Raw genomic sequence first — 26,510 nt, forward strand, 5'->3', positions numbered from 1 at the left:
TTCCAGAAAAGTGAATAAAACACAAAAGAAGGAGAAGGTTGATTTATTTCTCAACTCTCAGTCCCTCTCTCCCAAAGGCAGAGCCCACTGACGAAAACCTAAGGGTCTAGGACTTGGGCAGACTGTAGGAAGTAGAAGCCAAAGTGCCCAGGTCAGAGGCACAAGTTCAGACTTTGGCAGCAGCCCAGGGTCAGATCTTGCTAAGGTCAGAACTCAAGGTTCATGTATGTCCTCAGATCCCGCTCCCAGGCCCTGTCCTTCTCCTCCTGCCTCCTCTCCTCCCTCCGAGTCAGTGTGATCACCCGAGGGGCTCTCTCTCTCCCAGCCACAGCCCGGGTATCCCGAGCCAGGAAGTGTGTGACTCGGGGCTGGGGCACGGATCTGTACCCTAATCCTTCTTGGTCCCTCTTGAGGACAGTGGGGATGGGATTGGTGCGGCCTTCGCCCCGGGGTCCCAGCCCCATTCCAGGCTCCCAGCCCTCCCTCAGCAGCATCTTGAAGCCTGGGCTGGAGGTGGGCACCCCAAGGGGCAGGTTGGGGGGCTGGAGATTCCGAGACAGTGACAGCAGGTGAGCAGTAGATGTGCGGTGGTTAGAGTCTTGGAAGTGGGCGTCACAGGTCTCACAGTACTGGGGGGAAGGGGATTGGGCCCTGCAGAGGAAAAAGAGAAAGGGTTGAGGGCAGGGGAAGGGTTGAGGCCTGAGAGGGGTGTCAGGGTGGGACAGGGTCCTTCCAGTCTTTCTGCTAAGGAACGAATTGCTTTCCTCCCCACTTAGCAATGAGGGACCCAGAGAGAAATAGTTGAGAGAAAAGATGGTAATCAGGCCTTATAAGGCTCTTGGGCGAGGGAAGAATAATAATGACTACAGCTAATATTTATATAGTGCTTACTATGTGGCAAGCATTGTTCTGGCACTTTATATTAACCTATTTAATTCTAACAACCCTATGAAAAGGTACTCTTATTACCCCCATTTCTCAGAAAAGGAAACTGAGGCCCACAGACATTAGGTTGCTTGCCCAAGTAAGTAGAGTCAGGATTTAAATCCAGGGAACGCCATGTTCATAATCACTCTACTACACTGCCTTATCAGCCTGCACTGGGGAATGGGGGAGAAAAACTTTCAGCTCTGTTCTGGGGCCTCTGGTGTGAAGTAGGTAGGAAGGGCAGAACATACTGAAAGATGGATATGGACAAAGGCTTCCCCTCACCGATTCTCTGGGCTCCTCGTCTCTCCATGGCTCTCTCTGACCATGCGGGCCACCTCAGGGAAGCCTGCTTCTTCGGCCAGCTGAGCAGCATCCCTGCCACCCACCTCACAGACACCCACCCAGGCAGCCCCACGGCCCAGGAGATAGCGCACAGCCGCCCCCTGGCCTGCTCGGGCAGCACACATCAGGGGAGTCCACCAGAAGGCATCCCGAGTGTTGATATTCCCCCCAGCTCCCCCTGCTTCCTGAGGATCCAACAGCCTTCTTAGTTCTGCCAAGTTCCCCTCCTGGGCTGCCCTCAATATCCACTGGGTCATCTTGTCCTCGGCCTCAAGGGATCTACTTTGTCCATGTCCTCTTGATGCTCCTGCTGCAGCCTGTCGCATCACTCTTCTTTTCTTCCTCTTTCTCTCACTGGCAGGCTCAGGCCGAGCTCTCTGGGGTTCAGGGGTGCTGCTCTCATCCCCAATCAAGGCCTCATAGAAAGCTCGGGCTGCAGCCCCATCCAGGGTGGGCTCCAGCTCTTCAGGCTGTGACTGCTGCTGCCCATCTTTCCAGAGGTCACTGGGGTCAGTGGCCGGGGTGAAGGTGATGAGGGAGGGTTTGGACATGGCTTTTCAGAGAGCTGAGAAGATGAGACTAGGCAAGGGAAGGATGAAACAAGCAAGCGAACACCCTGGTGGCCCTGCAGTGACAAGAGCCACCTCCAGAGGTCTGCTGGGATGAAGAAAAGTAGCCTTAGAGTCAAAAACCCCCTCCTGCCCCAAAAATGACCCCACAACCTAGGACCCTGCAGGGCCTAAGGGCCGTAAGTCATGTGGAAAAACAGGAAACCCTGCAATAACAGACCATGCCCCTTAGTAAAGGTTAACAAAGACAACTCCATGAGGCAGTCGTCCAGAGGTCCTGCGTTCCACCCCCACGCCCCGTCCTCACCAACACTAAATAATAACAGCCTCTCTCTCAAACCCCTTTACCACCCCGTAAGACATACCATTAAGAAAAACAATCAGCCTAGCCCTTTAAATCTTCCTCGATTCTATTTCTGTATCTCCTTCCCAAACGAAAACAGACTTAACACTTTTCCGGAAGCAGGAAGCGGAAGCAGATTTCGGGGAGACGCTCCAGAGTGCGATGCTTTGTAGCTTCCGTACCGCAAAGTGGCGCTACTCCAAGCAAAAGAGTTTACACAATTAAATAGCCACACGACAAGAAGACGCATGCGTGGCTGGGGAAAAAGCAAACAAACATTACTTGAGGGCGAGGGCGTGCGCAAGGTGCTAGTTCAGTTTCCCGCCCTGGAACCTTCCAATAGTGTGCGCGCACGCCACCACGTGCCTAGATAGCGCGAGGAGCAAGGAGGAGCTGTCGGTTGGGGGGGGGGGGGTCCTACTTTTACATAACGCCCCCACAATGCCCTTCGCCTCCCTCAACGTGGCCCCCGCTCCGAACTCATTTTCTGGAGCTGGGAAACCACTGTCTGGGTTAAGAAACGCCCTGAGGAGGCGGAGGGAAACCTGTGGAATGCCTAGAAGCTGTAAAATGAAATAACGTCGCGCTGCCCCTCACCATTACTCTGACCAGGGTTCGAAGGTCACACTCAGCCCGCAGCAGAAGGCCTCATTCAAACCCTAAGAGGAAATGGAGAAATGCAAGGGGACAAGTAGCAGAATGGCTGGCGCCACCTCAGGTTAGCACACTGGGCCGTTCCAGCTCTCACACCGCTCACCTCAGCCTAGCACACCCTACCCAGATCCCTTAGCACGGAGACCGGCCTCACCTCCCGCCTCAGGAGGAGTGAAACATGGGCCCCATCGGGGGTCTCTAGTGGCGGGCCTGACTCGGGTGAGGGGCTCGACGGGCGATAAGGACCCGGAGGGTTGGCCGCAGATGGGGGTCAGTCGCCTGGGTAGCAAAGGTGCGCCGGGGCCAGAGGCTCGCTGTGAGGGAAGCGGCAGGAAACGATCCAGCCAGACTCATTCCTTTCCCCGCCCCCTTTTGGCCTCTCAGTCCCCGGATCACACGACTATATTTCCCAAGCTCCCCGGTCCTAGACCCCATACTGGGCTTCCGCTTCCGGTGGCGCCTCGCTGCGCCCCGCCCCCAAGCGTCTTCCTCAGGGACCTCGCGACACCAGGGTCGTGTGAGAGTCATCCTGGGATTCGTAGTTCGCCTTTCCCTCGTTTCGCCAGTTTCTCCCTACTGAGGACTCCGTCTCCCGGCGTCCACCCGGGCGCCCGACCCTTGGCGCTTGCGCGGTGCCCTCTTCCCCCACCCTCCCCAATTTCCACTCCCCCCACCCCACTTCGCCTGCCGCGGTCGGGTCCGCGGCCTGCGCTGTAGCCGTCGCCGAGGTTCTTTGGAAGCAGCAACTCCCCTCCCCCACCCTGGTCCTGGCCCTCGTCCGCCCGGTGAGTCTGAGGTCGTCGCCGCGCCGAGTCCGGTGTCCCTGGGCGCGGCACATGGGGTCTCCGCTCCTTGATGTGGGGGCGGGGAAGGAAGTGACCCGGTCGGGCACCGAGGGAGGGTGGGGTGGGCTGAGGAGCGGAGGCGGGATGTGGGGACTCCGGTGAAAGGGACCTGACGGCCACCCGCTGGCCGTGAGAAGAGAAAGGGCCCAGCAGTTGTCCGAAAAGGATAAACTTCGGAACCCTTGGGAAAAGTGCCGGGGAGCCTGCAGAGCCCTGCGGGGGTAGGGAGCCGGAGCCGAGGGCCTGCGGGAGTTGACACGGCCGGGAGAGGAGCCTGGCCTTTGGGAGCGTCAGGGATGAGGGTAGGACTTGGTGGCTCCAGACCTGTCGGTTTCTTGCAAGTGGTGGGACCTCAAAGAATTTGTAATCTCGGGGGAGATAGGCTGAGGTGTAATTCAGAGGAACTGGAGGGAGGTGTTCCAGAGTCTGGAATCCTTAAAGAAAAGGTGACCCAAATTCTTCCGGGGTTGGAGGGCAAAGTGTGGGAGGAGGGAGGATACCAGCAGCAGGGAGGGAGAGCTTGGCCTTTCCTTAGACTCTTGGGTTTCCAGCTGACGTGAAGATGAGCAGCTCAGAAGAGGTGTCCTGGATTTCCTGGTTCTGTGGTCTCCGTGGCAATGAATTCTTCTGTGAAGTGAGTTCTCAATCTCCCTACGCCTCTTCACTTATAGTCTGATATCCTCCCAGATATTAAGCTTCCACACACTTGTCTCAAATGCTTCTATAGAAACTTTTTCCCGTCAAGGAAGAGTCTCCTCAGTAACCGCTCAGTAACTTGTGGTGAAGTGGTAAGTCTAGGGCCCAAGTCCCACCCCTGCCACCCTCTAGCAATGTGACATTGGACGAGTCAACCCGTGTCTTTTCTTTTTTATTACCAGAGTGGTGCTGGTAGTACCTATCTCCAGTAACTGTTAGAAGAATTGAAACATTGCACGTTAAAAAGCTTTGTAACGTGTAAAGCTGTGTGTTAACATAAGGGATTGTAATTGCCTGCAGAACCCAAGCTGCTCAGTCTCCACTTTCCTCAGAGAACCAGCTGTCCCTAAAGAGAGGACAAAACTGGCTACTAGAGATGGGGCAGGAGCAGAGACAGGGATCTTGGAAGGACTGTCTCTCTGAGGAGGAGATTCTGGACCTGCTTATCCTTAGAAAAGAAAAGCCAAAGCTTTTATGGGAGGACGGTATATATAAACTGAGGAGAGAGACTCAAGTCCTTCTGCCGAGTTGAGAGTGGGGGAAAAGGGAACAGAAGCAGTTGTGTCGAGGATAAAGCATCAGTTAGAGCAATCACACAGGTCAAAGCTGAGCAATCTTCCCTCTTGACTTCATATCCTGGCAGGTGGATGAAGACTACATCCAGGACAAATTCAATCTCACTGGACTCAACGAGCAGGTGCCTCACTATCGACAAGCTCTAGACATGATCTTGGACCTGGAACCTGGTGAGGCACTCTAAGGGTGGTTTTGTGTGTGTATGCTTTTTTTTCCTCTTCAAATTCCTGTTCACTTGCTTCTTGAATTTCTAAATTTCTTTTTGGTCCTCTGATTCCCTTAACCCAAAATCCCCTACTTCATTTTGATCCCTCACCTGACTCTTGCCTAGTTCTGTGATTTATATCACCTGTTCCCATGCTCTGATCCTATAACTCAGCACTATTCCATAACGCCAGTTCCCCCGGGTCTCGTTTTCTGCCTCTTTCTCCTGTCTTGCACCTTCTGGTCTCGAGTTCCATATTCTGCATTGACATCTTTACATTTATGTGTTCAGGAGGGAGTTGGGAGGGAGAGAAGAGAGCAGAGGCTGAAGAAGTGTGGAAGAAGGGTCAGAGGCCCAGGTTTCTGGGTCAAATGCCCAGACAATGGGTGGGGTGAAGCTCAGAGGTAGGTGTTGGGCCAACTGAGTAGGCAGCAGCCCCAGGGGGTGGGCACGGCACCTAAGAAGGCTGTAAGTCAAGTGGTTGCATTCACCTGGGGCCATGTTTCAGATGAAGAGCTGGAAGACAACCCCAACCAGAGCGACTTGATTGAGCAGGCAGCCGAGATGCTTTATGGATTGATCCACGCCCGCTATATCCTCACCAACCGTGGCATCGCCCAGATGGTGAGGCCTCTCTGCTCCCACACGGTTCTTTCTGAGGCAATAAGGAAGACAGAGGTTCCTACAGCAAGAAGTCACGTGTTTGAACCCTGTCAAGGAGTCTAGCTGAGAAGAGGGGAAGAACCCCAGGACTCGGGCCTGGGAATTAAATCCTGGTTGGGGGTTGTGCTGAAGGCGGTGTTTTCAGGGAGGGATATATGACCTTGGACAGTAAGTTGTTACAGACTGCCTCTTCCTCAGGGAATAAACAGTGAATGGCTCTGATGGTCTTCAGTCTGCCTGCCTGGAGGAAAGGAAGCAGAGGAGTCTGAGGGTCTGCCTGGGCCAGAGAAGGGGCCTCTGAACACAGAGAGAGAGGAGGAGTGGGGGACAGTGATGTGGGTTGAGCTGGAGAGGAGATTGCCTCTTCACACCTATCCACTGACCTCTTCCATTTTATTCACCTCAGTTGGAAAAATACCAGCAGGGAGATTTTGGCTACTGTCCCCGTGTGTACTGTGAGAACCAGCCAATGCTTCCCATCGGTGAGTGTTGGAGAAAGGAAAGGAGGGCAACATATGGCAGGTCCTCTGGGAGTGAGTTGGGACTCAGCAAGTTGGGGCCTGAGTCCGGGAGGGAGGTTGGGCAAGGTTGGGGGAGCCCAGCCTGCTGAGTCTGGCTGTCTCCCAGGCCTTTCGGACATCCCAGGTGAGGCCATGGTGAAGCTCTACTGCCCCAAGTGCATGGACGTGTACACACCCAAGTCATCGAGGCACCACCACACGGACGGCGCCTACTTCGGCACCGGTTTCCCTCACATGCTCTTCATGGTGCACCCCGAGTACCGGCCCAAGCGGCCCGCCAACCAGTTTGTGCCCAGGTGGGGAGCAGGGACAGTCACCAAGGGTCAAAAGAAAGGCCTGGGACCCCCAGAGAGAAGGGAGGACAGGGCATGGTCCTTTTCTTGAGACCTGCTTCTCCCAAAGCCAGGGTTCTCCCTGCTGAAGGACCTTGGGAAAGTTCTTTGATTGCCGATGCCTCAGTTCCCTTATCCATAAAATGAGGAGGATGATAGTACCTGCCTGACAGGGTATTTTTAATTATGTGGAGTACTTAGAATAACATTTGGTACTTGAAGCACCGTTTAAATGATAGCTGTTCTTGCCACCATCTTGGGTGCTCAACATTTGCTAGGAGATCCTTAGAGCCATGGTTCAAGTGTGGGTAATCTTCCTGGAGCATCACTTTTACTTGGGTGTAGGGAAGAAAGGTTCGGTTTTATATTGAAGTAAGTACTGAGATATGTTTAAATTCACACACACGTATATATGCACACCCGCGTGTATATTTTAGAATCTGGGTTTTAATGGGTATTTAAGATGTGTTCCCTAATATTCTTGAGGGAAGGAGTTTGGGAACCATTGCCCTTAAGCACTGAGCAGGCCTGTGGAGGAGCTGGGGTGGGGAGGTGGGAATGCACGCCACTGGCAGGACCAGGATGGGGCTCACCCTGCTGCCTGTCTGACCTCTGCCCCGGCCCAGGCTCTACGGTTTCAAGATCCATCCAATGGCTTACCAGCTGCAGCTCCAAGCCGCCAGCAACTTCAAGAGCCCAGTCAAGACGATTCGCTGATTCCCCACCCCACCTGTCCCTTGGTCCTTGACACCTCCATTCCTTCGCTGCCACCCTTTCAGGAACCCCCTATGGTTTTTAGTTTAAATTAAAGGAGTCATTATTGTGGTGGGAATAATGAAATAAAGTGGAAGAAAAGGCCATGAGCTAGTCTGCTGGTACTTGGGGTTGGGGAAGGGAGGGTAGTGGTGTGCTGGACCCCAGGGGCCCTCATGGCCCAGCCCACCCTCCCCAAGTTGAAAACCAGCACGAATTTGTGCCCAGTGGATTTGGGTGATGTTTCTAGTAGAGAGCAGAGCAGAATTCCTAGGATTGGGTGTGGGCATGTGCAAGGTCACAAGGAAAAGACCCAGAGAAAAATCAGATTTTAAAGACCAGAGAAACACTGGTTCTTTTGGGGCCGCCTACAGCTGTCTGTTTATAGTGTAAGGGACGTCATCAACAACACTGTCTTTCAGTTTTGGTTTTACAGGGAAGGTGGTCCTAAAAGAAACAGAGCTGTAAGGGGTGGAGAGAGGAGGGACAATTGCAGAATTGCTGCTTAGTGGTGTCTGTGTGCCCTCTGCTGGGGGAGCTGAGACATGCTCGTCTCAGAAGGATGGGGACGCTGGGTTCCTGGCCAAAGTTTCTCCCAGCATGATAGGGACTGGCCCTATTGTGTGGGAAAGACAGCGGTGGTGCTAGAGACAGATGCTAATCTATGGACCCTTGAGGGGCGGGAATAGATCTTTGGGGGGGCATGCAGGACAAAGGTAGACGGCTGGATTACAGCCCAGGTATTGTCCCTGTCTGGGCCACTACTCCCACATTCAGGAAGTGGACCTCGTGGGTGAGGACACACTGTCCCTCTCCCCAAGTTAATAACTTACTCCTCCAGCCAGGGTCCTGCCCCAGGCAGGAATATAGGTCTGTACTACAGCAGCTCCTGCTGACACTCTGCCTGTCAAAACCACCCTGCAGCTCAGGATCAAGCAGTGTGGTCACAGACAGGTGGGGTTTCAGAGCACCCCTCTGACTGCCCCTCTCCCCAGAATTCCATAATGAAGGCCTGTATGCTTGTAGGTGTGCTGGTCATGGTGGGCTTCGCAGTGGGAAAGGGTAAGTGGGAGCCGGGGCAGGGAGGAAGGGGTGGGGCTGGGCACCTGGATGCACGGGCTCCCTGCAGGGCAAGGGACTTGGAGTGAGCCAACACTCCCATCTCTCCTACATTCTACTTCTTCAGCTCCCCTTGCTGAAGTCCGGACCTGCCACTTCTGCCTCTTAGAAGACCCTTCAGTCGGATGCATTTCAGGCTCAGAGAAGTGCACCATCAGCAGTACATCCCCATGCATGGTGATCACCATCTATTACGGTGAGTCAGGTCCAAGGAAGGGGCTGCTGGTGGGACGCCCGTGGCTTGGCCTCCTCTTTTAGGTGAGGGCTGCTTGAGCCCTGGAGTACAAGAAGAAAAAAAGAGGATCTTGGAAGGAGGGTTCTGGGGGGCCAACTAAGCTAATTTTTCTGGCCTCTTCTGAAGGAGTCTGAAATGGAAGTCGGGTCTGGGTGAGGGATGGGGAGACTCAGTGGTAGGGGTGCCATGTTTGGGGACTGTGAGAGGCAGCAGGGGTTATTAGCTGTTCCCTCTCCTCCAGATACCAAGATCCGCTTCTTCATTCGAGGCTGTGGACAGTACAATTCTTACCGCTGCCAAGAAAAACACGCTACCTACTTCGCAGAGTACTGGTACGAGGCCCAATGCTGCCAGTATGATTACTGCAACTCTTGGTCCAGCCCCCAGCTCCAGAGCTCCCTGCCTGAACCCCCTGACAGGTCCCTGACCCTACCCCTGTCCGAGGCCCAGATCCAGAGGTTCTACCAAGCCTTGAACCTCTCACTGCCCCTACCCAGCTTCCATGCTGAGAAGGAGCCTGAAGAAGGCCTGGACCCCCTGGCCGCCCTGCCTCTGAACCTGGACTTGCCTGTTGCTGTCCTGCGCCACATATACTTGTTCCTTAACAATTCAGGACTTTTGGTTCTTCCCCAGGCTGGACCCTGACACCTTACCCTTGCTGGATCCCACTCTGTTCTAGCATCTGTCCCCTAACACCCCAGCAGCCTACACTGTCCTGTCAGAACATCCACATTCTCTGGCCTCTGATTTCTTAGGCCTCCTTTCTGTGGTACTTCCAGTTTCTGTATGGCTTTGATTTAATTTTCTCTTCAGAAACTGGTTGGCAATGCACCTAGTCCTCCTCTTTCTTTTTCCTAGAAAATAATCTCAAGTGCAGATTCTGCCCAGGCTGACCTGGAAAAGGCACAGTGGTTTCCTTATCCCTTTCCCATCATCTGAGTGGTCCATCATCCCCCGTAATCTTCCCAATCCCCTCTCAATCTGGTCACCTGCTACCTCCATTCACATCTAGCTCTATATCCTGTCCTATGCCTGTCTCTATGATCCAGTGCCAGACTGAACTTGGCAGCAAGAAGGATGAGGGGTAGACTTCTATGCAGATTTCCTGACTTGGCATTCTGGTGTCTCTGCCTTACTGTCTCCACCACCGCCACTCTCACCCTGGTCTCCTGCTGCCTCCTCTCATCTCTTGTCCCAATCTCTGGCCTCTTCAGCCCCACTTCACTTCACTCAGTCACTTTCCCACTTCCATAGGTTCCTGGGGAGAGGAGAGGAGAGAGTCTGTCCTGCTCTGTTCCATGTCCCTCAATTTCCCTCCGCAATAAATGGACTGGGCTAAGTCTGTGTCACGTTGTTTATGGGCTCAGGCTCAGGTGTGGGCAGGTGTAGACAGGTTAAAGAAAGTTAATTAGTTGTGGAGTTCAGAGACCTGCCCACTCCACTTGGCTTTTGTGTCTTCCTCATGGCCTGCCCCAAAGGGCTCACATCCATTCCACCCTCTGCTCAGCTAGAGATCAAAGGATGGGGATTGTAACCTCCTCCCAGCATTAAACATATCCTGCAAAACCCAGAAAGTTAAACCTAGGTGATGTCAGGTTTTTCTACCTGAGAGAGGAGGGAAAACTCTTTAAACTAGGAAGACTCAGGAGCAAACCAAAGGGCCCAGGTCTGCATCTCAGAGCCATGTGGTCCTGAGGGGCTTGGGTTTCTGCCCATCCTCAGTTCTTTTCAGGATCCTGGCACCCAGGACCCCCTCCCTCTGTGGGGGCTTACGTGGAGGGGGAAATGCAGAGTCCACAGGTAGGGCTGCAGTGGTTGGATCTTTCATTTTAATATTTTATGTTTGAAAGATTGCAAGCATGCAGAGAGCAATAATGAATATCCGTAACTCAACCTTTCCCATACGTTCAGTAAACACTGGACACACACTGCTCTGTGCCAGGCCTGGTGTTAAGCGCCAAGACTCGCAGATGAGTACAGCCAGGTGTCCGCCTTCCAAATCTCGCAACCCAGTGCTGGGCTTATGAGACCTTTTCAAAAGTAGTGCAGCCTGTGGCTGGGAGGCCCAATCCCAGCTCCTCTGCTGCTTGGGTAAGTTGGTCTCTTGGCCTCACTTTGGTCACCTTTAATTAAGTAGAGCTAGTGCCTCATGGGATTGAGAGAATGCATGTAAATGCATGTGCACAGGTGGAAGTTAGGGCCTCAAAAAAGAGACACATGCCTTAGAAACAAATGCACTCACAGATGTGGCCTGTTTATTTTTAATCCTTTTTGGCAAAACATACAGAAGCTTGTACAGACCTTAGGATGTTTTTTTGTAAACTATACAACTGTGATACCAGTCCCCAAGCCAGCATAAAGGCCTTTATCGGCACCCAAAGCTGCCTTCGTGCCCCCTCCCAGGCACTCCCCCAACGCTCGGGTAGCCGCTGTCCTCAGCTGTAGCAGCTTAGATGAATTTTATCTGTGTGCTTGATATGAATGGCACCGTGCAGCATTTACACATAGCTACACAGCGTTTTGTACACATTTTTTTTTAACAAGCATTTTAATACAAAAATTTTCAAGCCTACAGAAAGGTTGAAAGAGTTGGACAGAGAACATCCACCTATCCACCACCTAAATTCTACAGTTAACATTTCTCTGGATTTACTTTATCCCACATCTCTCTAACCATCTTTTTTTTTTTGAGTTCATAATAGTATACATCATTGTGAAATTTCACTTGTACATTATTTCTTGTCTGTCACCACATAAGTGTTCCCCTTCACCCCTTGTGCCCACCCTCCACCCCCCTCCCCCTGGTAACCACTGAACTGTTTTCTTTGTCCATGTGTTTGTTTATGTTCCACATATGAGTGAAATCCTCTGGTGTTTGTCTTTCTCAGTCTGGCTTATTTCACTTAGCATAACTCCCTCCGGGTCTGTCCATGTTGTTGCAAATGGGATGATTTTGTCTTTTTTTATGGCTGAGTAGTATTCTGTATATATGCCACATCTTCTTTATCCAATCATTGGTTGATGGGCACTTGGATTGTTTCCATGTCTTGGCTATTATGAATAGTGCTGCAATTAACATAGGGGTACATATGTTACTTTGGATTGTTGATTTCAAGTTGGGTAGATACCCAGTAGTGGGATAGCTGGGTCGTATGGTATTACTTTTTTTTTTTTTTTGAGGAAGATTAACCCTGAGCTAACTGCTGCCAATCCTCCTCTGTTTGCTGAGGAAGACTGGCCTCGAGCTAACATCCATGCCCATCCTCCTCTACTTTATATGTGGGATGCCTACCACAGCATGGCTTGCCAAGCACTGCCATGTCCGCACCGGGATCTGAACCAGCAAACCCTGGGCAGCCAAAGCAGAACGTGCGAACTTAACCACTGCACCACTGGGCTGGCCCCTGGTATTTCTATTTTTAGTTGTTTGAGGAATCGCCATACTGTTTTCCATAGTGGCTATACCAGTTTGCATTCCCACCAGCAGTGTATGAGGATTCCCATTCTTTTGCATGTGGCTGTCCAGTTTTCCCAACACTGTTTATCGAAGAGACTATCTTTTCTCTGTTGTATGTTCTTGGCACCTTTGTCGAAGATTAGCTGTCTGTAGATATGTGGTTTTATTTCTGAGCTTTCAGTTCTGTTCCCTTGATCTGTGTGCCTGTTTTTGTACTGGTACCATGCTGTTTTGATCACTATAGCTTTGTAGTACATTTTGAAGTCAGGGATTGTGATGCCTCCAGCTTTGTTCTTTTTTCTCAGGGTTGCTTTAGCAATTCGGGGTCTTTGGTTGTCCGATATGAATTTTAGGATTCTTTGATCTGTTTCTGTGAGGAATGTCCTTGGGATTCTGATTGGGATTGCATTGAATGTGTAGATTTGCTCTGGGTAGTATGGACCTTTTAACTATGTTTATTCTTCCAATCCATGTGCGTGGAATCTCTTTCCATCTCTTTATGTCATCATCTATTTCTTTCAAAAGTAATGTCTTATAGTTTGCATTGTATAAGTCCTTCACCTCCTTGGTTAAATTGACTCCTAGATACTTTATTGTTTTTGTTGCAACTGTAAATGGGATTGTATTCTTGAATTCTCTTTCTGTAAGTTCATTATTAGAGTATAGAAATGCAACTGATTTTTGTAAGTTGATTTTGTACCCTGCAACTTTACTGTAGTTGTTAATTACCTCTAATATTTTTCCAATGGATTGTTTAGGGTTTTCTCTAAATAAGATCATGTCATCTGCAAACAGTGAGAGTTTCACTTCTTCACTCCCTATTTGGATTCCTTTTATTCCTTTTCTCTTGCCTAATTGCTCTGGCCAAAACCTCCAGTACAGTGTTGAATAAGAGTGGTGATAGAGGGCATTCTTGTCTTCTTCCTGTTCTCAGAGGGATGGCATTCAGGTTTTCCCCATTGAGTATGATGTTGGCTGTGGGTTTGTCGTATATGCCCATTATTATGTTGAGGTAATTTCCTTCTATCCCCATTTTTGTCATAAATGGCTGTTGGATCTTGTCAAATGCCTTCTCTGTGTCTGTTGAGATGATCATGTGGTTTTTATTCCTCATTTTGTTAATGTGGTGTATCATATTGATTGATTTGCAGATGTTGAACTCTCCCTGTGTCCCTGGTATAAATCCCACTTGCTCATGATGTATGATCTTTTTGATGTATTGCTGTATTCAGATTGGCAATATTTTTTTGAGGATTTTTGCATCTATGTTCATCAGTGACATTGGCCTATAGTTTTCTTTTTTTGTGTTGTCTTTGTCAGGCTTTGGTATCAGAGTAATGTTGTCCTCACAGAATGTGTTAGAAAGCATTCCATCTTCCCTAACTTTTTGGAATAGCTTGAGAAGGATAGGTATTAAATCCTCTCTGAAAGTTTGGTAGAATTCTCCAGGGAAGCCGTCTGGTGCTGGGCTTTTATTTTTTGGGATGCTTTTGATTACTGTTTCAATCTCTATTTGTGATTGGTCTATTCAGATTATCTATTTCTTCTTGATTCAGCTTTGGGAAGTTGTAAGAGCCTAAGAATTTATTTCCTCTAGATTGTCTATTTTCTTGGCATATAGCTTTTCGTAGTATTCCCTTATAATCCATTGTATTTCTGTGGTATCCATTTATTATTTCTCTTCTTTCGTTTCTAATTTTATTTATCTGAGCTTTCTCTCTGTTTTTCTTTGTAAGTCTGGCTAGGGGTCTGTCAATTTTGTTTATCTTCTCAAAGAACCAGCTCTTTGTTTCATTGATCCTTTCTACTGCCTTTTTTGTTTCAATAGCATTTATTTTTGCTCTGATTTTTATTGTTTCTCCTTCTGCTGACTTTGGGCTTTGTTTGTTCTTCTTTTTCTAATTCAGTTAGGTGTAGTTTGAGATTGCTTATTTGGGATTTTTCTTGTTTGTTAAGGTGAGCCTGTATTGTGATGAATCTCCCTCTTTTTTTGAGGAAGATTAGCCCTGAGCTAACATCTGCTGCCAATCCTCCTTTTTACTGAGGAAGACTGGTGCTGAGCTAGCATCCATGCCCATCTTCCTCTACTTTATATGTGGGACGTCTACCGTAGCATGGCTTGCCAAGTGGTGCCATGTCCACACCCAGGATCTGAACCAGCGAACCCCAGGCTGCCGAAGTGGAACATACAAACTTAACCACTGCACCACCAGGCAGGCTCCGAATTTCCTTCTTAATACAGCTTTTGCTGCATCCCATATGAGTTGATATGGTATGTTTTCATTTTCATTTGTCTCCAGATATTTTTTTATTTTTCCTTTAATTTCTTCAATGATCCATTGGTTGTTCAATAGCATGTTGTTTAATCTCTACATCTTTGTCCCTTTATCAGCTTTGTTCTTGTAATTAATTTCTAGCTTCATAGCATTGTGATCAGAAAAATGCTTGTTATTATTTCAATCTACTTAAATTTATTGAGGCTTGCCTCATTTCCCGACACATGGTCTATCCTTGAGAATGTTCTCTGTGCACTTGAGAAGAATGTGTATTCTGCTGGTTTTGGATGGAGTGTTCTATATATGTCTATTAAGCCTGACTAGTCTAGCTTTTTGTTTAATCTGTTTCCTTGTTGACTTTCTGTCTTGATGATCTCTCCAATGATGTGAGTGGGGTGTTGAGGTCCCCTACTGTTATTGTGTTACTATTAATATCTTCTTTTGGGTTTGTCAGTAGTTGCTTTATGTACTTTGGTGCTCCTGTGTTGGGTGCATAGATATTTATAAGTGTTACATCTTTTTGGTGGAGTGTCCCTTTAATCATTATATATTGCCCCTCTTTGTCTCTCTTTACCTGTCTTATCTTGAAGTCTACTTTGTCTGATATAAGTATCGCGACTCCTACTTTCTTTTGTTTGCCATTAGCTTGGAGTATCATCTTCCATCCCTTCACTCTCAGCCTGTGTTTGTCATTGGAGCTGAAATGTGTTTCCTGGAGGCAGCATATTGTTGGGTCTTGTTCTTTAATTCATCTTGCTGCTCTTTCTCTTTTTGTTGGAGAATTCAGTGCATTTACATTTAGGGTGATTATCAATATATGAGGGCTCAATGCTGCCATTTTATCACTTGTTTTCTGGTTCTCCTTCATTTCCTTTGTTTCTCGTCCTGTGTATTTTGGTCTACCAATTGAGTTATGTAGTTTTTATGTTGTGTTTCTTTGTTCTCTCCTTATTTATTATTTGTGTCTCTGTTGTGCTTTTTTGTTTAGTGGTTACCATGAGGTTTGTATTCAAAATCACATAGCTAAGATTGTCTGTTTTCTGATGGCCTCTGATTTCCTTAGACTAAACTGATTCTGTCCCTTTCTTCTTCCCCTCCTAAGTTGTTTTTCTCACATCTTATTTCATCTTGTGAGTTGGTGATTAAAATGACAAGATTATCTTTGTTTTTGGTGTTTTCCTTCCCTTTATCTTTAATACTATTCTTGAGTATTTGCTAACCTGTTCTGATGTATAGCTACAATTTTCTGATTTTGTCTACCTATTTATCTCTTTACTCCATGCTTTGTAACCCCTTTCTGCCTTTTTTTTTCAGGTATGAGGGCCTTCTTGAGGATTTCTTGGGGGCAGGGGGATCTTATGGCTGCAAACTCCCTTAGCTTTTGTTTATCTGGGAAAGTTTTTATTTCTCCATCATATCTGAAGGATATTCTTGCTGGATAGAGTATTCTTGGCTGAAAGTTTCTGTCCTTCAAAGATTTGAATGTGCCATTCCAGTCTCTCCTAACTTGTAAGGTTTCTGCAGAGAAATGTAGGTTATTTTCTTCTGCCTTGCTGCTCCCTGTATTTTTTCTGGGGCTGGCCCAGTGGCACAGTGGTTAAGTTCACATGTTCTGCTTCTCGGCGGCCTGGGGTTTGCTGGTTCGGATCCAAGGTGTGGGCATGGCACCGCTTGGCACGCCATGCTGTGGTAGGAATCCCACATATAAAGTAGAGAAAGATGGGCACGGATGTTAGCTCAGGGTCAGCCTTCCTCAGAAAAAAGAGGAGGGTTGGCAGTAGTTAGCTCAGGGCTAATCTTCCTGAAAAGGAAAAAGTATTTTTTCTTTGTCATTCACTTTTGCCAGTTTCACTACTATATGCCTTGCAGTAGGTCTTTTTACATTGACATGTTTAGGAGCTCTGATAGACTCTTTGACATGGATTTCCATGTCCTTCCCCAGGTTTGGGAAGATCTCTGCTATTATTTCTTTGATCAAGCTTTCTGCTCCATTCTCCTTCTTCCTCTTAAACACCTATAATGCTTATGTTGCATTTCCTGATTGAGTTGGATATTTCTTGGAGACTTAATTTCTTTTTATTCTTAGTTTCTCTCCTCTATCTGGAGCACTTCAACATGTCTGTCCTTGATTATGCTGATTCGCTCTTCTACGACATCTGCTTGAGCATTCAGGGAATTCATATTTTCTCTCTTCCATTATGTCTTTCATCTCCAATATTTCTGATTGCTGCTTTATAGTTTCAATCTCTTTTGTGAAGTAGCTCGTAAATTCATTGAATTGTTTCTCTACATTCTCTTTTAACTCATTGAGTTTTTTGATGATAGCTATTTTTAATTCTCTGTCATTTAGATGACATATTTCTGTGTCCTTAGGACTGATTTCTGGGTACTTGTCATTTTCTCTCTGGTCTGGATATTTATATAATTTTTGATACTGCTATAGGTCATGGCTCTGTTTTTGCACATTGTGGTATTATTTGGTTGCAGTTACTGCCTATGACCACTGGGTGAGGGTCAAGAGCTGCATATTCTGAACCCTCTGCATTCTGGCGAGATCCCAGGCACTGGAACTGGCCCTGTGCAGGTGGTGGGGGAGGTGCGCTTTCCTCTGTGTGCTCTCGGGGTTTTCTTGCTCTGCCCTCATTATCTGCTCTCCTGGGGTGTTGGCTTGATGAGGTCACCCTCACGTTAGCTTTCACCTCGGTAGGGTCTTTCCCATGGGCTGCAAGAGCCCTTGGAGATCTTTGACGTTCCTGCGAACAAACGTCCCCTCTCCTGTTCCTTCCCTGTCAGAGGCTGCCTGCAGTCCTGGATCCCATACTTTTGAGGAGGGAGCAAAGTTTTCTCTTACCCCATTCCACTTCCTCTGAGGGGGGCTCCAGCCTCTTTGCCCTCCGTCGTATGGCTGCATGGGTTTCACAGATGTCTTTTGTGTTGTGTTTGGATGTCTCTCTTGGAGTATGAATGTCTTTTTCATTGTATGGTAGAGGAGAGAGATTACTGGGAAAGCTCTGTCCACCATGATGCTGATGTCACTCCTCTTACACACATTTTAACAGATCTCTGTGGCCCCTTGAATGGCCTGTGCTCTTGCAGGAGATATTAACATTAATTTTTAGGTCATGACGCAGTTGAAGGTACAAAGAGAGGTATAAACCTTCAGTGTGTCTCCCTCTTACCAGACCCACCTTTCCCCACAAACTCTGACTTCAGTGTAAGACGGAAAGACCCAGGTTCATACAGCGTTAGCAGGTCAAACTGGAAGACAGCCTCAGAGGCTGAGGAACCCAAGGCCCCAAATTGAGTAACTTGCCAAGGTCCTTGAAGAGGGAAGCAGAACCTGGGGTCAGAGGCCAGGCCTCCACTAGGCCTAGCTTCTCTTCCACAGAGCATCCTTCCCCACCCCTTCCTCCCTGAGCCTGGGCCTTTTACAGCCCCACTCCTACCAACACCCCCTCATGGACCTCCCCTCCACTCCCTACACAGCTCTGGAGCTGAATCAGAGATACTGAGGCAGGGCAGAAGCAGAGCTCAGCAGAGCTGGGAGCCCCTTACCTGCCCCCATGATGGGGCAGTAAAGCAGGACCACCTCCTCAGCCTCCACCTCCGCAAGAAGAGAGACAAACCATACAGTTTATACACTAGTTTATTTTGGAGGAACATCTGGGAACTTGGGGCGAGAGAGGACTGATGGGAGAAAGCGAGAAAGAACAAAACAGCAAAGCAGCAGCCTAGAGGTGGGAGCAGAGAGGAGGAAAGACGTGGGACTGTGAGGACTTGAAAACTCCAGAGAATTCTGGAGGAGGAGGGTAGAGAGAGTAGGGATGTTGAGGGGCGTCAACCAGGAGGCAGATGGGGCTGGGATCCGGTAACTTGAGGGAGGCAGGGAGGGCTGGTGGAAGGGACTGCAAGTTGTCCTGGCTGAGCCCGGGTGGAGATCAAGAGGATGGCTGGAAACTGGCAGGATTTACTCCAAAGGTCTCTGCAGACGCTCTAGGGAATTTAGAACACTCTGTTCTGTGGGTTATTGCAGAAATCCAGGAAACAGCATTGAGAGTATATCCAGAAGCCAAATACCGGAGAAGAGTGGGTATATGAGCAATCACTCAGCTGCTCCTTGCGGCGACAGTCACTCACCATGATGTCAGAACCACTGCCTGGGGAGGGACGGCAGCAACCAGTGATACGGAGGTCCCAGGCAAAGCCTCAAACCCTCCCATCCCCTCACTCCACGTGGACTTATCATCACTGACCCCACATCCTGCCCTAGACCCCCAAAATGCAGAGATTCTTGGAACTGGGCAAGGGCAGGGAGTGCCAGGGGGTCACCAGCTATGAACTCTGGAAGTTTCCCATGGAAGGTTGGTGGGAAAGATGCATTCGAAATACAGTGGCAGGGGGCTGACTCGGGACTTGTGGAGCAAACCAGCACTTCAGGCAGGACCATGTAAGAAAAAGTTGGGAGATGAGTTGGAGGCTGGATTGTAGAGAGGAGGTGTTTATTGTTTATTTTATGGAACAAAAAGTAATTGAGAAGATGACATTTCTCCTGCCATTATATTTGTTAGAGGGGAAGAACAATCTTTGTGCCCATGTACAGGGATGTTCACTACTGCTCTGCTTGAGTGAGAGGAAAATTAGAAGCAACGTAAAGGTCCATCGATAGTGGGATGGATCCATTGGCTCTGACGTGCCCATGGCATGGAGTACTAAGCAGCAGTCAATGGAACAAGGAAGATGTTTACACACTGATAGGGAAACATTAAGCTCCCGTAAGAGTTAAGTTTAAAAAGCAAGTGCAGAATAGCGTTTACAGTGGTATGCTACTGTTTGTGGGGGAAAAAAGAAGTGAAAAAGGAGTAAACAGCATATTTGTATAGGGTGGGATGTACATAAAAGATCATAGAAAGGGTAATTAAGAAAGTAAAAAGAGTGGCTTTGTTGTTCGTGCCTGGGATCTGTGGATTGGGCCAGGAGTGGGAGGTAGGCTTTTCTTTGCCACCCTTGAATACTCTGATACTGACCCATGTCTATGCATCAGCTATTTAAAAAGTGTAATGAGGGGCCGGCCCAGTGGTGCAGCAGTTAAGTGTGCACATTCCGCTGTGGCGGGCCAGGGTTCCCCAGTTCAGATCCCCAGTGTGGACGTGGCACCACTTTGCAAGCCATACTGTGGTAGGTGTCCCACCCTCCTCACAGCACTCAGCCTTGTAGGGGACCCTTGAGGTCACTAGACCCACTGGCCTTGCTTCAGGCTGCCTTCTCCCCATCTGTTAGCACTAGTTCCTGCCTGAAGTAGAGGAAGATGAGCATGGATGTTAGCTCAGGCCAGTCTTCCTCAGCAAAAAGGAGGATTGGCAGATGTTAGCTCAGGGCTAATCTTCCTCAAATAAAAATAAAAAGTGTATGAAAGGATTTGACAAACACAGCTCCATGCCATGCTTGTTAAGAGCACCATCTCTGGAGCCATCACAAATTGTGACTCAGCCTCTAGGAGACTTGGGCAAGTTATTGACCTTTCTATGCCTCTGTTTCCTCCTCTGTAGGGTGGGGATAATAATAATGCCCACCTCAGAGGGTTGTAAGTGCTTAGAACAGGGCCTGGCACACACTGTGTGTTATCTGTTTGTTAACTTGAAAAAGGTGAGGGATCAGCTGGGAGAGCAGGCCTGAGGAACAAGGGAATGTGGTCGATTTTCTTTTTAATGAGGAACATTGGTCCTGTGCTAAAATCTGTTGCCAATCTTCCTCTTTTTGCTTGGGGAACATTGTTGCTGAGCCAACATCTATGCCAGTCTTCCTCTGTTTTATGTGGGACGCTGCCATAGCGTGGCTTGATGAGCAGTGCTAGGTCTGTCCGGGATCTGAACCTGCCAACCCCAGACCCCCGAAGCAGAGCACGTGAACTTAACCACTATGCAACCGGGCAGACCCCAATGTGGTCGACTTTTGGCAAGTTGAAAATGAGGTGGAGATGTCCAGAGGGCAATGTGACATGACAGTTTGGCCTCACATTCATATTCAAGAGGAAGCAGTGTGTGGCTGCTGGTTGAAGCCAAGGAAGCAGATAAAATTCTCTGGGGAGAGTAAAGCAGGAAGACAGCAAAGGCCTAAACTTTGGTGAACATGAACCGTTAGGGGCCAAGGGGAATAAGGCAAGACTCAGAGAAGGAGACTGGAAAGAAGCAGTGGAAGATGTAGAAGAGTAATGTTGGCAGGAACTAGTGCTAACAGATGGGGAGAAGGCAGCCTGAAGCAAGGCCAGTGGGTCTAGTGACCTCAAGGGTCCCCTACAAGGCTGAGTGCTGTGAGGAGGGTGGAAACCAATCGGCTGTGGGCTGAGGGAAGGGGGAATACGTGGAGACAGTGGCTCTGAAGGAGAGGAAAGAGAAAGACAGTGATGAACAGTATCTTAGGGTTGTGGGAACCAGACTTAGGGTGCAGCTTAGAAGACTGGTAGAGAGTCAGTTCAGGAATGGAGCAGGCCAAAGGTGGATGGGGAAAGGCAGCTTACCATTCTTTATGAAGAGAGTCATGCAGCTGCTGCCAGGCGGGACGAGGCAGATGTCAGATCCCAGAAGGCACCCCAACTCCTTGGTTTCCAAGAGGCATCGATAGCAGCGCAGGTATTTGGGGTACTGAACTGGATGAGGGGGTTCTTGATTGACAAGATCAAATTTACCTAAAACAGAGAGGCACTGACCCCAAACCCCTGTCCACCTAATTTCCAGGCTGGTCAACCCTACTTTTCCCTCCCCACCTACCCATCTCAGAAAACTGTAAAATCACCAATTCTTTAAAACCATCTGGCTTAATCTTCCATCAGAAGCTTTAGTCCTTCGTGAAAAATCCCCATTCTCTGCTGTTATACCTCCTGAAATGAGGCACTTGTTAATTCATTCACTCATTCATTCAACATGTATTTGAGGGGCTAACGTGTGCCCCACACTCTGCAAGCCTCTAAGTTCAAATATCAGGCCAAGGCAGCCCATTCCAGCTTTGAGCAGCCCTGTTAGGACTGTTCTTCCTCTGGGACTTGGTTTCACAGTCCCTCACCCACCCCTGGACTCTCTTTTGAATTTTTTTTCTTTTTTTTTTTTTTCGGTGAGGAAGAGCGGCTCTGAGCTAATGTCTGTTGCCTATCTTCGTCCTCTTTTTTTTTTTTTTTTTTTTGTTGAGGAAGATTGTCCCTGAGCTAACATCTATTGCCAATCTTTCTCTTTTTGCTTGAGGAAGGTTATCTCTGAGCTAATAGTCTGTGCCAATCTTCCTCTATTTTGTATGTGAGATGCTGCCACAGCATGGCCTGATGAGTGGTGTGTAGGTCCGTGCCTGGGATCTGAACCCACAAACTCCAAGCTGCTGAAGCAGAGCATGCACACTTAACCACTACGCCACCTCTTTTTTTTTCTTTTGCTTGAGGAAGATTAGCCCTGAGTTAACATCTGTGCCAGCCTTTCTCTATTTTGTGTGTGGGATGCTGCCACAGCATGGCTTCACAAGTGGTGTATGTCAGTGCCCAGGATCTGAACCAGCGAACCTGGGTTGCCGAAGTAGAGCATGCAGGACTTAACCACTATGCCACAGAGCTGGCCCCTGAATATGCTTTCTTAACTGATAATGTTCGGTAGGAAAAACAAGAGTGTGTCAGCACAGGACAGGAAGAAACTCTGCTTTGTGTAGACAGGAGACCTCAAGCAGCCCAGGCCCACATTCTTCGTTTGGTGGTCCTATCACTGAACAGACTTCCAGTAAAGTTTGTCCACCAAAGCTCCCCCCAACTACATGCATACATATCTCCCTCTTCCTCTGCTCCCAGGCCCAGACCACATGTTAATGAGTCCTCAGACCCAGCAGAACCCTGGGCATGAGGCAGATACTGAACAAACACTTTGAATCCTGTTTCTACGTAGAGGATGCTTTGCAGCAAAATGAGGAGGTTATCAGTCTGGATTCAGCCTTGTTCTACCCTGTGCATCCTGGTGCTGTCATCTAGCGTGTTCCCTGAACCCTCTCTATTCTGTGTTGCCCTCAGATTTGAATCTTCAAATCTCCGTTCAAGTATCTCCTCCATTGCTTCCATTCAGGTATCTCCATTCAAGTCACTGCTCTTGAGTGAGACAGCCCTGGGGTGGTCACTAAGAAATCTCCCTCAGAGTGAACATCAGTTCATTATCAGTTCCCAGGCATTGTCCCACCAAGCCCACCATCCCATCTTTCCTCCTGCCTGGGTTTACCTGAGCATCCTAGGCAGATGTACCCAGACACGTGGTACATCCAGCTGACCATGAGACCCTTCTGATCCCTTAGAGCCACTTACCAAACACCAAGCTCTTCATGACCGACACTATTAAAAGGACCATGTACAGGGCTTGGGGGATGCTGTGGAGGCCCAGGGGCCCAAGACTCCGGCTACCTGCAGAGCCTACCATAAAATGCATGACTGTCCACCAGCCTCCGGTTTGGGCTTATATTGGTGGAAGAGAATTTGACCAAGAGGAAGGAGAGAGGCAACACCTGTTTGGGATAGAAATCAGTGCCAGAACAGCCAGGGACAGAGTGTCCTCACCCACGGCCACTCTGGGGCCCTACATCCTGGTTTGGGGACAGGGGCCCAGCAACAGAGGAATCAGGGGGGATCTTTCATATTAATTCAACAGATGTTTATTGAATCATTGCATCAGGTGTTGGTCCCTGGTTGTACAAAGCCCCTGCCCTCACAGAGCACACAGTCTAGTGGGGGAGACAAGTCAACAAGCAATGATCAAAGGGAGGGGAGGGGGCAGAGTGCTTCCCGGGAGCGCCTGGGCAGTGGAAACTACTAACCAAAGGATTTCAACAGAGGAGTAACATGTTTAGGTTTCTGTTCATAAAAGATTACTGAGGCCAGGAAACCAGTTAGGAAGCTATTCCCGAGTCTAGTCACAAGATGGCGGCCTGGTCTCGCAGAAGAGAGGCAGGGAAGACAAGTGAATGAATTTGAGATAGATTTAGAAGGAAGACGACAGATTTGGAGTTAGAGTGAATGTGGGGTGAGGAAGGGGAATAGGATTGCAGAAGAGGGTAACTGATACTATTTTCCAAGATGGCACTATCAGAAATCGACAAGTGAGGACACCTAGGTCTGGAGTGACCGTGGTCAGTCCAGTGCTTTCTGTGGGTTGCGGGAAGACAGAGCCTTTCCCTATGCCCCCTTTTTCCCGCCCAGCCTAAGCTCAGCTGCAGGTCAATGGGTCTCATCTCCGGCGCCCACAGTCTCCGGCGCTGTGCTCTCGCTCTCTGCGCCTGACTGCACCTCAGAGCTCCGGGCAGGACGCGGGGGCGGCCCCCAGTCCAAGCTCAGCTCTCCGCCGGGAGGCTGGCAAGAAACCTGCCAAGGGCGTGCCCCGCGTCGGGACTCAGGCATCCGGCCCCAGCGGACACTCAGAGCATTACGCGGCTTCCCCGGAAGGTGGCGCTGTGGCGCCATCATCCCTCCCAGGCCGGGATTCCGGAGACCGCGAAGCAACCAATGAGCGGCCGCGGGCGGGCCCCAGGTGCTCTCACTCACTGCAGACTCTAATGCGGGTCTGCAGGGCTCCCTCCCTCGCCTGCTCTCTCCACACCTCGCTACGTCAGTCTGTCTGTGAGAGACTAGAGCTTTTACTTTAATGGTCGGTGGACTATGAGAGAGCCTCGGGGCCCAAGAGCGAACCATCTGCTCCGATGTCCGGTCTAGAGGTTTGTGGCGGGGTCCTGCAGGAGGGGCTCCCTGCTACCGTCCCAGACTATCCAAGAATCCTCTGGTCTCCATGCTGATGGGGAAGATGGGAAGAAACGGACGGAGACAGGCGCTAAGAAAGACGGCCGAGAAAGAAGAAACACGAGAGGAAAACGCACGCCAATGCGCGCCCCGCGAGAACCTTGGGATGAATGAAATAAGAAAATTGGATTAGAGAAAAGGCAAAGTAATGGAGAACTGGGGAGCAGCGCCTGGCACCTAGATAAATGTCTGCTCAATGAGTGACAGAGTGATAGACAAAACGAATCAGAGGGCGGGGGCTCCTCTTGAAGCGAAGAGGGCAAAGGGGAGGCAGAAGGCAATCTCTCAGCGCCCTCTAAAACTCTCTCTCGAACATAACCGCAACTAAAAGGCCAAGGGCTAGGGGGTTGTGGGTGGCTGAGGCTGGGCTCCCTGAAGGGGTCGCCCTGAGTGGTCCAGGAGGATTTGCTGCGGAGTTACAGCGCCCAAGACCCTCAGGGTAGCGGGAAGGAAAACACGCTGGTATTTCGGGGCCGGGCCTTCTTCGGAAGGGCAGTGGCCTCAGGGTCATTAATCCCGCCCTTGTTTCGTTTCGCTCCTCCCCTGTCCACGCGGCAGGGCGCGGCCAGTACGCACTACGAGCCTCGGGAGCTCGTTGCCATGGTGACGGCTCCTTGGAGGCATTCCTGGGGTGAAGAGGCGGGGCGTTGCAACAGTTGCCATGGTGACAGCAGTTATGACGCCATCCATGCTAAATGCCCCTCCCCCGGGAAAGGGGATACCTGGGGGTCAGCAGCCGTATGAAACAAAGGAGGTTGGGCCTGAGGATGGAATGCCACAGTTAGGGGAGTGGGACGGGGCTATAGATAACACGCCAGGCGAGAACCAAGTTTTGAAGGGGAGCGGCCCTGAGCTGCAGTCTGGAAAGAAACTAGAGAGGGTATCTTTGTTGTTGTTGTTGTTGTTGTTGACGGTTTTTAGTTGTGCCTTTATTCACCTTAGTTTGTTAAAAATGTACTTGTTTTAAAGATCCTGTAAATAGAGTGATCACCCACTAATGAGGGATATGTCACCTCTCTCAGCGTGGTATTTTCGTTCTTTTAAAAAACAGAATTTCTTACAGGAATCCTATCGATCACACAGTAATTACAAGAATGTCCGATATAATGATGTGTACAATCTAAACAAGAGAGGCTGATTAAGAATTTACATAATGTAAAAATATACATATTAAAAGTTAGCCATGTGGACAGATGCATGCAGTGGGAAGAGTAGTTGCTGTGAGGTTGGGGGTTGAGGGCCCAGAGGCAGTAATACTGCTTTTCCCGTCCATTACAGAAAATAACTTCCAATAGCAGATACAGATATTCCACACATCTAAATACACAGGGTAAATCATGACGTACTACATATATACTCCAAGTGGTCTGTGATAATCCCGCGAAAATAGTAAATGTGAACCCTATGCAGGAAGTAGGAAGCATTGGTCATTTACTCTAGTTGGACTTGGAAAATGTTTAACTCTTGCTATTAATATCAAGAAGAGCATATGTCTCTTTTTGCTATGTTTTCTTCACTATTGATATGCACTTAGTGGGGAATTTTCATGGTTGTCCAACCTAACAGTGATAACTGAAATACTCTTAAAAATGTGGTAGCTTTTTAATAAGATATTTTAATCACACACAACATAAAATATGGATCATCTACAGCTTTAAGCCAAAAGGTAGAGGAAGTGCACCTGAATGGTAATGCTTTTAGCTTCAATCTTCTATAGTTTCTACCAGTCCTAAGAATGAAACATACAACTGCTTATTTATTTACCCAAGCAGGCACTAGAATGAGCTCTTAAAGAATATCTAAAACAGAAGAAATGTCACTCTTTTTTTTCCTCTGGGCCTTTTGAGAAACTAAGCCAAAATTATAAATTATTCAGTGTTCCTACTGAGCAGTGGTGCTTTTCTGTGTGTAACTATCTAGAGAACAAATCAGAGAAGAACATACTAACACTGAAGAGCACTGACGTGGGGTATACTTATTAGGAATCAGGAACCTCAGAGAGCAGTTCAGAGTTTTCTCATATACCCCCATGTACCATGCTTTTTGCCAACTATTTTGGCAAATGCGTTTGAGGGGGAGCTATGCTTGACAACTTATGCTTACAGATCCTCTTGCGGAGATTTCTCTAGTTGAGTAGAAACCCTTGAATAGAAAGTTGGCAGGTTCTGTGAACCTAGAAAGGAGGAGAAAGG

At 48.8% G+C, this 26,510-nt stretch overlaps 4 protein-coding genes across 25 annotated transcripts; 2 read left to right on the plus strand and 2 right to left on the minus strand.

Moving 5' to 3' along the window:
• Window positions 1–27: 27 nt before the first annotated feature.
• GPANK1 (G-patch domain and ankyrin repeats 1) lies at window positions 28–3,232 on the minus strand. 20 transcript variants are annotated; one of them, XM_070585432.1, is made up of 5 exons: window positions 2,942–3,232; window positions 2,782–2,843; window positions 2,207–2,440; window positions 1,213–1,929; window positions 28–651 (listed from the first exon to the last, which is right to left on the minus strand). In XM_070585432.1, the coding sequence occupies exons 4-5, from the start codon at window positions 1,821–1,823 to the stop codon at window positions 207–209; spliced, it is 1,056 nt and encodes a 351-aa protein (XP_070441533.1). In that variant the 5' UTR covers window positions 1,824–1,929; window positions 2,207–2,440; window positions 2,782–2,843; window positions 2,942–3,232; the 3' UTR covers window positions 28–206. The 20 variants fall into 20 exon arrangements, with proteins under 20 accessions (XP_070441533.1, XP_070441546.1, XP_070441540.1 ...); XM_070585445.1 differs by having other exon boundaries at window positions 1,213–1,926; window positions 2,292–2,378; window positions 2,993–3,132; XM_070585439.1 differs by having other exon boundaries at window positions 1,213–1,926; window positions 2,207–2,378; window positions 2,993–3,132.
• CSNK2B (casein kinase 2 beta) lies at window positions 2,580–7,534 on the plus strand. 3 transcript variants are annotated; one of them, XM_008537532.2, is made up of 7 exons: window positions 2,580–2,902; window positions 4,235–4,317; window positions 5,023–5,125; window positions 5,669–5,784; window positions 6,230–6,305; window positions 6,451–6,640; window positions 7,303–7,534. In XM_008537532.2, exons 1-7 carry the CDS (start codon window positions 2,854–2,856, stop codon window positions 7,391–7,393), a joined length of 708 nt encoding a protein of 235 aa, XP_008535754.1. In that variant the 5' UTR covers window positions 2,580–2,853; the 3' UTR covers window positions 7,394–7,534. The 3 variants fall into 3 exon arrangements, with proteins under 3 accessions (XP_008535754.1, XP_070441561.1, XP_070441562.1); XM_070585460.1 differs by lacking the exon at window positions 2,580–2,902 and adding an exon at window positions 3,473–3,623; XM_070585461.1 differs by lacking the exon at window positions 2,580–2,902 and adding an exon at window positions 3,844–3,985.
• A 153-nt stretch (window positions 7,535–7,687) lies between these two features.
• LY6G5B (lymphocyte antigen 6 family member G5B) lies at window positions 7,688–10,122 on the plus strand. The gene is made up of 3 exons (XM_008537538.2): window positions 7,688–8,491; window positions 8,616–8,744; window positions 9,025–10,122. The coding sequence occupies exons 1-3, from the start codon at window positions 8,434–8,436 to the stop codon at window positions 9,426–9,428; spliced, it is 591 nt and encodes a 196-aa protein (XP_008535760.1). The 5' UTR covers window positions 7,688–8,433; the 3' UTR covers window positions 9,429–10,122.
• An 8,255-nt stretch (window positions 10,123–18,377) lies between these two features.
• Window positions 18,378–23,042, minus strand: LY6G5C (lymphocyte antigen 6 family member G5C). The gene is made up of 3 exons (XM_008537542.2): window positions 22,837–23,042; window positions 21,031–21,198; window positions 18,378–18,673 (listed from the first exon to the last, which is right to left on the minus strand). The coding sequence occupies exons 1-3, from the start codon at window positions 22,955–22,957 to the stop codon at window positions 18,519–18,521; spliced, it is 444 nt and encodes a 147-aa protein (XP_008535764.1). The 5' UTR covers window positions 22,958–23,042; the 3' UTR covers window positions 18,378–18,518.
• Between the last annotated feature and the right edge of the window lie 3,468 nt (window positions 23,043–26,510).

Source organism: Equus przewalskii, chromosome 19 (assembly GCF_037783145.1).
Source record: "Equus przewalskii isolate Varuska chromosome 19, EquPr2, whole genome shotgun sequence".
NCBI lineage: Eukaryota > Metazoa > Chordata > Mammalia > Perissodactyla > Equidae > Equus > Equus przewalskii.